Genomic DNA, 12651 nt, shown 5'->3' with positions numbered 1-12651 from the left:
TTTTTTTGTTTGTGTGACTTTTTGGGTTTTCGACAGTGAGGCCTACGAAAGGCACGGATAACGTTCAATTGTTTTTTCGCAGGGAGCATTCTTTTTGCGATAACCACATTCGATCGCGAAGAGATAAAGGAGTACTATATTCCCATCCTGATCACCGACTCCGGCACTCCCAGATTGACCGGTCTCTCCGTCCTGCACATCATCATAGGCGATAAGAATGATAATGCCATGTCACCTGGCTACAGTAGTATCTTCGTATACAACTACCGGGTAAGTTGCATTTGCCATCCCTTTCTTACTAACACTCAACACATATTGAGCCATGATCGAATTCACCACTGCTTCATCTACTTTGATTTTGCTATTTGACTGGATAAAGCCTCGAGTTTTGAAGACCTGTACGCGGACAACTCTGCATTGTCATGCTGCGTACATATCGTAATGTGCTGTTGCGAAATTGACATCACGAACCATATTTTGATTTTTAACCCACATCTTTTTCATAAAATATTGACAACGCAGTTGCTTGCGACTGCTACAATATTACGAAGACACTCCACTGCTGGATTGGTATGCCACTTCTTCTGTGGCAATGATTAGTATAACTATCTTTACCGGACGAACTCTTGGTCGCGTATATTATTACTTTTAATCGAGGCAAATATAAAATCAATCTAAACATTAATAACACTTAAATTTTTAAACCAGCACTTATCATACTTTAGTTCACCTAAAACATTAATTGGTAATTTAAAATGCTTGCTCTTGTGATCAATATATTTTCAGCTTTTATATCTATGTTTAGCAAAATCAATTCATTCTTGTAAGATATAATAAATTAGGGGCCATCCAGTACAGTGTCAATTCATACTTCACAATTAGATCAGGATCATCTATTGCATGTATATTCAAGTTCTAATACCAAGAAAGAGATGTTGAAGAATATATGATGAGTCATAATTTCTCAGAAATCTGTTGAGAAGGTCGCAGAAAATGTTGTGGGTCTCTTGAACTCTGAACTGTGTTGTTGGTAGTAGTTATGCCTTTATTGTGTTAGGTGTCTAATGTGATATTTTTTTAAATTTTTTAATGCTACGTCAGTCGTCTCGCTACCAAATAGAGCTAGTGTTTCGTTGGCGAACCCATGTGAGTATTACATAAAACCAGTGGCATTTCTATATGTACGCTCATCGTTGTTTCGTTTGCCACCAAACTTATATTATTTTCGCTTTTCCCCTTATTTATTTCTCCTAAATTGTACTGGATGGTGACAGAGTTTCTTGATTTGCTTTATTTCTTGCGTGACGCAATGTTGAGGCAGATTTTTCAGGATGATAAAACTTAGTATTTGAGTCAGTAGTTTAGTAACATTGTTAGATTATTGGATTTGACTGTCTGCTGAAATTGGGACGTGTATGATACGACAAATTTGGGGGCTGGATATGCGATCTGGTCGAATGAACTGACAGATGTTTGCGGGTCGCAACCGCACCCGGCGCCAACGCTCGAATGATCTCAATACGGCGCTACCACACTGCAGTTTACGATTTTTTTTAATGCTTAATAGTAATAAGTATTTATTTGTTAACATTTTATCACTAGTTACAGTGATTTGCAAATGCTTTCATGTTATATAACATAATAGTATCAGATAAAAAAATTGCAACAAATGTTATAACATTTCCGATCCGAACTGATGGCTCATGATCATCATCGTTAGGTTTAGATTTATTTAGAGATTTATTAGTCCCGCTATAGTGTTAAATAATGTTCAATAACGACTATTCAGCATTGTATTACTGCAGTGTGACATCAGCATTAGATAGTTTAAGACAGTGTTACACTGGTCTGTTCTGACGTATGTTGTCTGTAACCAGCTGTGCGTGCGTGTTGTACGGCTGTCCGGCGAAACCATTGCGTCACTCAAGCAAACTTTTCACGGCGACAAATGCATTATTTTCCGTTATTAGATCACATTTCCGTTCGTTGTAACTGCCATAAATCTATTTTAAGGCGCACCGTTTGACAAACAAACTGTTTACGCTAGAAAAAATATCTTATTCTTGTTCTATCGGTGCCGTGTTGTTTCTACCGGATGGCGAGCACTATAGTGATCTTCACGTAGCCCACAGCCGCACGAAACGAGGATCTAGTGCCTATCCCGAACCACTCTCCGAGATTTGTGCGCATTTTACGCGTATACTTAGATAGGTAGTGGCGTTAATTCCTGTAGACAGCATTTTACATTTGAAGTTATATCTGTCATTTTTAGGCACAAATCTAAAACAATAAAAAAATACATTGGCCAATAACCCGAGAGAAGAATAGATAAATATACCGTTTGTATGAAAAACGTTGCGCCTTGACGGATCTAATTTTCAGTAGTTAGTTTTTAAATCTTCTACCGTGGGTCATGATTATGTTCTTTAAAATTAATTCGGATTATTTTCATTTATTATGAAGCAAAGTTGTGTAATGCTTTTATCGTTAGTGGCTTTCCCAAATCGTTTTGTAGCTATATGCGTCATGCACATTGCTGTATGTATTATGGCTATTAACAAGATGGGTCAATTCTGTTGTCATAACAAGCCAACGAACGGTGAAATAATTTTAATTAACCCATGCACTAATTTCATCGGACTCGTAGTTGTTGAAATTCAATTATTGGTTTTAATCGTTGTTTGGAATGCAAGTACCACTTCATGCACCAATGATAAGTTTTTGGTAATCGTAGATATTTTACTATTAATTAAAAATCACACATTCAGAGACATGGTTGGCTCACCAATGCTCGGTGAGGCGTAGGTACCTATGTACTTAATTCAACTTGCGATGGATGTACCTCTGACTACCCCAATTGGGGATATAGTCGTGAGCCTCAGTTATTTTAATTTAAAAAAATATAATTTTCCTAGTAGTGTAAAGTATTTTTGAATAATTTAGTTTTTATTATGGTGTTGTCGAACTCTAACTTATAGGTAAGTACTGCAATTATACTTAGTTATAAGAAAACAAATAAATTAAGGACACATTAAACACACCCTCTTCATCAAGCGCGACCTGAGCATTTCCAAATTAGGCATCGCAAATTATCATTTTTTTCTACGCAGAAGTCTTTCAAAAGACGTTATTATGCTATTGACGTAAAAGAAGAATGCCATTTTCTCTCTCTCTCTCTCTCATTCATTACTTCAAATGCATTTTGTACGATGCAATACAACATACGTTTGACGGATTATAGGTACGTTTGACGGATTCTACGTTTAACAGAGTCTACCTACGTTTACAATTTAGCAATAATTTCCACGCAACCTTTATTTATAAGAAATATAGTATAGAGGTGTTATACTGAACGAATTTATAATGACTTCGTTTTCCGTTACAACCGCAGACAACTTCATAACATAAAAAAGTAATGTAAGTTAGCGACAACCATAACTTTTGAGTGGACCGTTTCTACTTTTTACACATCTTGTTTATCGACACAAAATTCTTAAGCTCGGTTTTATAGAGCCATTTGTATTCAACAAGCAGACTTGGCGGTATTAAAGCATGGAAATGATGGAGGTATACGTCTCCGGGACCACCGTTAACTGGTTAATGTTTACCATTGTGCGAGACGTTACTTTTGCATTAGAAGGTTTACTGTCCATCAAGTGACTACATGCCAGGATAACTAGGTCCGTCATTTCATTCATTTTGACAGACCTTAATAACTGTCTGTCTGCTAATTACTTCTCGCCGATTAAACATATTATCGTCCAGTATCGTCCATCAACATCCTCCGTGCATTCGTCAAGACAAAAGACGAAGCCCTAACTCGATAAGCTTGCGTGGTTTTATAACTTAGTTCCCTTGACCACCTTCAGGCTGCAGCCTGAACCCCAAGATGCATCTTCGGATCCATTCACGTAGATACAGTGTGAATAGAAATACGAATAGGTGGAACAGCTATGACGAAGTAGTTTTATAATCATTTCACTAAGCTTAATCCAGTGTTGTGATCGTATAACTAAACTGTAGCTGCGTCATGGTCGTATTCCTGGGGTTATGATAGTAAGACTGTTTTTGGAAGAAGAAATATTTATTGATGATTAACCGTACGGTCACAGCTGACCAGCCCATCGTCACCCATGTTGATCATTGCCTTTGCGTTATTCATGTTTTCACGGGGCCGCTTACCTAACCTGAAGATTTGACAGGTTCGGTTTTTTTATACGGAAGCGAAGTCTGACCTTCCCGTAAAGGTAAACCCAGCCCAAACTAGTTACCTCACACACCTCCAGGGCTTCGCATTTTTCTAAAATAAGAACTACTGTCAGTTCTCTGTAACATTATAAGAACCGCAAGGATTTTAGTAGTCCCGCACTGAGAATTCTCTTCGCAGAGCTCTCGATACATCGGCGCTTGCTACTAAAACGATGGTTATTGGACGCCATCCCTCAATGAATAATTAACTCCACGTCGGATTCGATATAGCCTATAAACCTTTACGATAATGCCCGTGTTTTATAATAATATATGGCTATTAAAATGTTAATTTTGCGCCTTAATGAAAGTGGGTTTAGTACGGTGCGTACGAGTATAAACAGGGATTATGGTGGGTAAGGCACTTTTTACTGCCTTGCCCTGATTCTGAGCAAGGCTGCGGTGTGGATGTGGTATATTTCTGAGCGAGCTAAGTTAAACCTCGTATAACTAAGTTATGCGCCACTTAACGCAAGCGCTGAGGTGCGCCGTTATGAATCTTGTCACTGTCAGAGACGCGTTTAATATTTATCAAAACCATAACGTTCCCTCTCACCCCTCCTACTACGGTCAAATATATATTTTACCCGAACCGTAAAAACTTGCGGCGTAACTATTAAAGTCAAACTTTATAATTTGGTTTCATAAAGTTAAAATGTTCGTACAAATTGTATTGTAGGCGAAATCCTTGGGTTCAATACAACTCAAACAATACCACATTCCCTAATTCGTAAGCGACAGTTGGTTAAACTGCGAAGCTCTTAATGAAGCTGCGACTTCGCTGCAAATGCTACGGAGCCTCGTTTGCACGGGGCAGAATTGTATTGTCACTGGCAACAAGTCTACAGGTCACAATGAGGTTGTCAGTTAGTCATAGGCTAACAATCCATCGTCGGAGAGTTTTTAATAGTTTATTTTTTTATTTACATATTTCTTCTGTGCTGGACTGAGAACGAATAAAAAATTAAATAAGTTAACCTCCTTATCTTCCTGGGAATGTCGGGGAAACCGACAGACAAATGTAAATTGATACAAAGTCCTACACTTTCCTACAAAGTCCTAAACTGTCCATCACATCCATCTTAGAACTTCGTATCAAATGCGGCTGCAAGTTGTCATTAGTAACTAAGTTTTACAATTTGTCCAACTGTATGTAAAGCCCATATTCCTACCGTCTGTTTTCATAAGTTGCCAACTTTAAGCAAGTGGGTATGTAACTAAAGCAAGTAAGTGGAAGTCCCATTTGGAACGCACCCACGTCTCAACGTACCCGTTTAACTACAGCTTACGCGGTTTGGCCTAACCCCGAATTATTCTCTAAAAGTTTAACACACAAACTTCTCTGTTCCAAAGATTGGGCGACTACTTTCTGCGGTTGGCGCTAACAACTTGAATGGCAAACTTTTTCCAATTATAAACTTATAGGATTTCTGTCTGTTGTGCGAATAATCAATTTGTCATTGAATTGAATTTTCGTTTCCAGAACTTATATCATTTGTTTCTTCATTTGTTTTATTTGTATATGAAATAAAAAAATATATTTACCGTCGTCGCATTTCAGTGAAAATCACTTAAAAGCTTTTCTGAAAAGTCGCATTCAGATGTGATTTTCCCCAACAAAATCTCGGTTTCTTTCAATTAATTTCAATCCGGTTAAAATTGCGAGTACAATATTTTAATTTTATATTTTGTACAAGGCCCTCATTTAATTATATAAAGCTGGGGCCACATTTGTGACGTTGCCAATCGACACGGCCGTTTCGTTGAGATGTTACAAGTCTGGATTCAGCTAAGTACATGACGACACTCACATTTTTAGGATTGACAATACTTGTATTGTTTGTGACTAATTAATTTCGCTCCACTGGTAATTTAGGAATATCCCCCCCCCCCAGGTACTCATACTTATGAATGAAATCCTTCTGCAGCCGACTATACCTACTATTCTACCTTCAAACGCTGCCATTTCAACGTTGTAAGACACCGCTTAACATCTTAATCCACCTGACAGGGCGAAGCACCGGACACGGAAGTTGGACGAGTGTATGTCCAGGACCCCGACGACTGGGACGTCCCGGACAAGAGCTACTCCTGGCTACCCTCATATGACGACAGAAGTCCCTTCTTTGATGTTCATCGCCAAACTGGCATGGTAATCATGAAAGAAGGCACTCCCCCCGGCGATTACCTTCTACGATTCAACGTAAGTATTTTCAGACTTGTCCAAAAACTTTAACTGCAGTTTTTATATATTGTAGAAAAGATGCACCTTTTTATTGACGTTTGGATGACTAAATATTAATTATTTTCGTAATTGCCCATTTCTCTGGCAACTAAAGGACATGAAAAACTCAATAAATATCCACATATACACATCATCAAGACACATATTTTGTTGTATGTCAATTTCATTACAAGTCATTACATTCACCATGCATTTGTCCGAAAAATAAGATGATTCCGCTAGTAGGGGAGGTAGGCCTAACAGCCCCCACGGCAGAAGAAAAAGCAGGCGTAAAAGTAGCAATCCGTCGCATCGCGTTACTGTTAACATGTACGATTGGACATTTCATTTACGATCTGTCATTTCCTTACTCGTGTTACTAGGATTTAGGTCTGCGATATCTTCGATTTACTAATGTAAGCTGAAGGATCCTTCATACGTGTAATAGTGCTCCTAACACCCTCCTTTGTTGCAGGTCACCGAACAGAATGAGCCAGTGGTTCCCCTTCACTGGGTGATTGCCACTGTGAACATTTCTGTCAAGGAGATACCGGAAGAGGCTGTGGACAAGTCAGGCTCTATTCGCTTCATCAACGTTACCGCTGAAGCTTTCATCGTCCCAGAGGCTGACGTAAGTGGCACTAGCGTCTGTTTGAAATTCTATAGTTGGTAGTTCTTTATGAAACTGCGTGTCGAATTAATAAGGATGGGTGATTGGAGCGCAGGGATAGTTCAGACGGTTTTGGCTCAATGCCGACCCTCGGTGCGGTTCACCCGGTCCGATTCCGATCAAGTGCACGTGCCACGAATCGGAATTGACTCTTATTCCACACTATCGTCATTTCTGACATATTAGCCGCAATTTTAGATGATCAATACGTTTTACTGACCTTTTGGTCATTTTTGTCGATTCCTGATTACCAAGACATCGTCATTTTTAAAGATCTATTAAAGGATATTTTTGAAAAATGTAGCTGTTATATTCGTTGCAACGCGGCCGATACGTAGCGAAAATAATAAAAGTTTATTTTAATCTCGTTGACTCAGTCAAAGATTAATTATAAAATGCTAGTCTAGAAAATTCTTTTCTACTTTTTACGAATTTCAATCTTGAATTAGGTGACAATGAGTGGACCTCAAAGTGAGTGACAAGCGTTCTACCAACAGGGCTACCACGGCTCAACCCTGGCTCAAGTTTGCCCGAAATAAACGTATGTCGTTTCCATATCTCGGGACTATGGACTCCCGGACTTTTGGAGGGCGTGCGTGGGGCCGAAGCCAACACGTAGAGGCCCCTTAAGATAATTTTATCTAGATGTGATGTATTATTACTTAACTAACATTATTCCTGCAGGGTACTAGCAAGAAGGACAAACTTCATAGGCGCTTGGCCAAGCTGTACAACGTGTCCCGTGACAACGTGGACATCTTTACTGTCTTGTCCAAGCAGACTGTGAAGGAGCTCTTCTTGGACATCCGTTTCTCAGCCCACGGCTCTCCTTACTACTCCCCGGAAAAACTCAACACCATGGTCACCGACGTTCAGGAGAAGGTTAGTATAACATTCCTTTTTGCGAATTCCGCTGGCGTTAACCCTGATTTTAATCAGCTGTGCGTTGGAAAAGAAACTCTTCAAATTTGGAACGTTTTGCAGCTGTTATACTGATTTATAACTCCTGCGATTCAACTAGACACCGCTCTGGTTTGCATCCTTTTGATGGAAGTGACTACTTTATTCGACTGGATTATACCGAACTTACAACTCGAACTTTATACTTATTCTCCTCAATATTGCTCAAATCGATTAACTTGAATATATAATATAACCGGTACAATACTGCCTGATAGGGTTAGCAAATTTACAGAGAATGATAATCAAATACCGGTCTAAATAGCTTCTATCGACCGCTGGCTTCATTCTAAACAGATTTAGAAGGCCTAATCTCCGTTGGCTATTGAGACCAATTAAGTAATGAATAATACGTGACCACAAGATGGATAGATAGATAGAATCTTTAGGTTTAAGACGTAACAAGTTTAGCAAGGTTAAAACGAAATCTAGCTAGTACATGTTATGATTAGGGAATGCAATTCCCGATTTCGCGAGGTCTTGTCTAATTTTCCGGGATCAATCCCGAAGCATAATATGACGAGATCCCATTCGAGATTGACGGGATTGGGCGAATATCCTTGAGTTATACTTTTTATTTTGATTATGCTGATTTCCAAAGAAAACTTAATTATTTAGTTAGTAATATTGAAGAATAAAGGGTTTATAACAAACATGCAGTTTTCGCTTTCAGCCATTCTAACTTTACATTTTTTTATTAACTAGAAGAGGTCCCGAAAGTCCCGCGGGATCTCGAATTTGCGGTCTCTAGTCGGGATTGTATTCCCTATATATGAATGATATGATTTTAATATGATGTGTTCTCAACAATGCAAAATTTCGTTTTTGTCTAGACATATCCTAAGGCCTTAACGAAGTACCGAACGATTATGAAAAGCGATAGTGGAATCGATAATAATGTACGGGATTGATTGACATGTTACCTTATGGGAATCATGTACATTTTATTCCGAGCTTGATCACAAAAAAAATACAATGACGCAATGACCAACAAAATGTATTTTACAATTCGTAATGTTATCGAAAAGGCCCTGGGTCGATAGTTTCTTTCTTGTTAAACATACTCTTTTCTGTTATTACTTTTTTGTTTTTCTTATAACTTTTCTACTAAGTAGTGTTGTCTACTAAGTAGCCAGTAATACTAGTATCTAAGTGCCGTAAGAATGAACTGTTTCCAAAGAGGGATTCCGGTTCCTTGGCTATTATATGAAGAGTTGCAAGGTTACTAGTTAACTTCTAGCACAAAGGCGTAAAGGCATAAAATGTGTGATACATACGACCTTTTGGACCAGCAAAGGAAGAGAGGATTCAAGTTAAAAGACATAATGCCGTACATTTTTCAATGCCACTGAGGTGTCTTAGAAAGGTAAATTCTTTGTTAGAAAGATCGCAACTTATTCTAAGTTATTACGAGTATGCTTGTCACATGTTATACATCTGTCACTAAGTACTTATATGTTTATCTTGTTCGAGTGGCTCAGGAATAAATCGACAATAAAAGAATAAATTTGAAATTAAAAAACGGTCATATACTACGTTTCTTTAGGTACCAGGAACTGAAGATGTGTTCAAAATTTCCGTGAAATTGGTTGGAAGGAACTGTTTCGAAATTCAATCGCAAAGTTTCTCCCAAACATCTAACGTACATATTGCAAGCTTAAGTAATATATTTCGTTATTTTGGGTACCATATAGAGAAATTAATTAAATAGTTTTAAATTACTTTATTCTGATTTTGAAATGATTGCTTCTGAACTAAGAACTAACTTGTTGTATGTACGTCGATTGCCTTCAAACTCAAGACAGTTGAGAGACAAAAAGAAAGGTAACCAAAAAGAATATTGACTCAGTTGAGCGACTTTGAATAAAACGTTCAACTCTATTCGCAAAGTGTAACACAGTTTGAATTGAATTTATTATATCTTCAAGTTGTTGAAGTTGTGTGAAGTTAAATTGTTGTTCGTTCCACAACAACGTTGTATCGATTGAACTTTCAAAACTTGTGAATTTCTCGTGATAAGAGTCAGGAAATTATTTTTGATCTTTCAATCACATTCTTATAAACATGTGTATAATAAATATAATATAATATAATATCAATCAAAGTTCTACAAAGTTAGGTTTAATTTTGTATAATTTTATAGATACTCATATAAAATATATCCGTATACTACATAAATTTGTCGTGTGTGAATCTATATCTGCTGGCGAAACTCACAACACACTTATAAATCACATACTTACTGGTTCGAGATATATTCCCATACATATCTTCCTTATGGGTCGTACACAGAATCTGTTTCTGTAATTATGTAATTATTTCTTCTTTCATTAATGAAATAACATTACTCATCAATATGTTTGTTTGTTCCTCCATCAACCCGGAATGGTGAAGCGTGGGGGAATATGCTCCACACCCTCTCCGGTTTATTGAGGGGACGCCTGTGCTCAACAGTGGGATGTATATAGGCTGTTTATGTAAAAAAACTTTTAAAAACAAAGTAACTGTTGCGAGCGTTCCATATTTTAATTTCGCAATTCGTGTTTTGAGATTATTGAGATTTATTGAATAAAAGAAAAGAAAAACACAATACTTCTCTGTCTTTTGTTTTGAATGTGAAGGAGTTAGAGAAGTGTGTCAGGATCGAAGAAGTGGAACTCCATAGTCCCTGCTTACCCCGGTGGGAAATAGGAGTTTATGAATATTTACCCTGATCTCACCTGAGTCCCATCTTTACTGATAAAGGTACAGGCTTCTTTACCGATTCTTCAAAGATGTATAAATCCAACCTGTAGAAAAAATAAACATTTGTATTAGTTAAAGGTAACATAATAACGCTTTGAATTGTCAACTTTTACATAAATATATTTTTCTCGACCGTCTTACCCGCTACTGCAGCTTCTCACGACCTGTATATCCGAGGAAAAGTAACGACAAGAAAAACCTCGGCACAGGGCCCTAGACGTGCTTAACAAAAAATCATAAAAATATTCAATTTATTTGGCTGCCTATTATTGGTTCCCAGGAGGTTATTCCATCATGACAGTCGTCACCGTACCAACATGAATGAACATGAATGTTCTTTTTATATCTTCATGATTGATTTTGTTTATTTTTTATTTTGATTTCTATCTTCACCCCGCCACCGCAGATCGAAGACGAGTTGCAGATTAAGATCTACATGGTGCGCATCGACGAGTGCCTGATTGAGAAGGAGCAGTGCGAGGACTCGTGCCGGAACGTGCTGATCAAGAACAACGTGCCCCTCGCCGTGTACACCAACACCACCAGCTTTGTCGGAGTCTCCGCCCGCGACGAGTCTGAATGCACCTGCGAACGCTCTGAACCGATTGTCTGCCTGAATGGAGGTGAGTCTTCATTGTCTTCTTCTATCCTGTTGTTTGTCAAAAAAATAACATATATTGTAATCAAATGGAATTCCACAGTCTCTGCTTACCCCGGTGGGAAATAGGTCGTTATATACAATCATGACCAATATCCTTACCCACCAGTATTGTCTACCGGTTGAGGTCACGTCGGAGTATATCTACCTGGGGCATAAGATCACGCTAGGCAGCGAAAACCAAACCGCAGAAGTGGAGAAACGAGTCGCTCGGGCGTGGGCATCCTTCGGCGCCAACGCAAGTATATTACGTAGCAAGATGTCAATGCACTTAAAACGAAGAGTCTTTGAGCAATGTGTTCTGCCAGTATTCGTATACGGAGCCGAGACCATGACCCTAACTGAGAAATCCGCAGAGAATCTCCGTGTTGCTCAAAGAGCAATGGAAAGAGCTATGCTCGGCATTTCCTTACGGGACCGGAAGAGAAATACTTGGGTTCGATCTAAAACCAAGGTTAGGGATGTGGTAAAAGTAATTGCCGAACGCAAGTGGAGATGGGCGGGACACATTGCTCGAATGAGCAAGGAAAGATGGACCCGGAGATTGTTAGAGTGGCGCCCACGAGCATTCACAAGACCGAGAGGAAGACCACCAATGAGATGGAAGGACGACATTGTCCGGCACGCAGGATATGGCTGGATGTCGATAGCCCAGGATCGTCGGAAATGGAAAAACATGGAAGAGGCCTACGTCCAAAATTGGATATAAATTTAGGCTGATATAGATAGATAGAGATAGATACAATCCTGACGACCCGATTACTCTAGCTATAGACCCCGCCGGCGTGGTCGACAATCTTTTTCTTTATTTTGTTTTCTAACCCCGAACTCCTCTCCTAGGAACACCGTTTGCCAACAAGTGCGAGTGCCCCGAAGGCTTCCTGGGTCCTCGATGCGAACAGATGTCCGTAGGCTTCACCGGCGACGGCTGGGCCATGTACGCTCCACCACCAGCCTGCAGCGAAGGTCATATGGCTCTCACCGTCACCGCCCACACCAGCAACAGCCTCGTTTTCTACATGGGACCCCAAAAGATGAACAAACTCCTCAACGTGCAAGGTTTGTGATAAATATTGTTTTTATCTTAGTCGTATGGTCGGATATGGGAGGCTTGATAGCCGAGAACGCGTAACTTAATCATACATC

The 12651-nt window shown here is 39.0% G+C and overlaps 1 protein-coding gene across 1 annotated transcript in view; it reads left to right on the top strand.

Annotated features, from left to right (window-relative positions):
* Nucleotides 1–12651, top strand: part of LOC126380287 (DE-cadherin) — a 260390-nt gene that overhangs the window by 232401 nt on the left and 15338 nt on the right. Inside the window, exons 13-18 of the mRNA XM_050029587.1 lie at nucleotides 83–270; nucleotides 6260–6451; nucleotides 6948–7103; nucleotides 7827–8024; nucleotides 11254–11470; nucleotides 12346–12564. Of these exons, the coding sequence (XP_049885544.1) occupies nucleotides 83–270; nucleotides 6260–6451; nucleotides 6948–7103; nucleotides 7827–8024; nucleotides 11254–11470; nucleotides 12346–12564 (1170 nt within the window). The remainder of the gene's footprint in view (nucleotides 1–82; nucleotides 271–6259; nucleotides 6452–6947; nucleotides 7104–7826; nucleotides 8025–11253; nucleotides 11471–12345; nucleotides 12565–12651) is intronic.

Source organism: Pectinophora gossypiella, chromosome Z (genome assembly GCF_024362695.1).
Source record: "Pectinophora gossypiella chromosome Z, ilPecGoss1.1, whole genome shotgun sequence".
Classification (NCBI taxonomy): Eukaryota; Metazoa; Arthropoda; class Insecta; order Lepidoptera; family Gelechiidae; genus Pectinophora; species Pectinophora gossypiella.
Note: the sequence above shows the minus strand (reverse complement) of the source record. Positions and strands in the feature narration are given on the sequence as shown.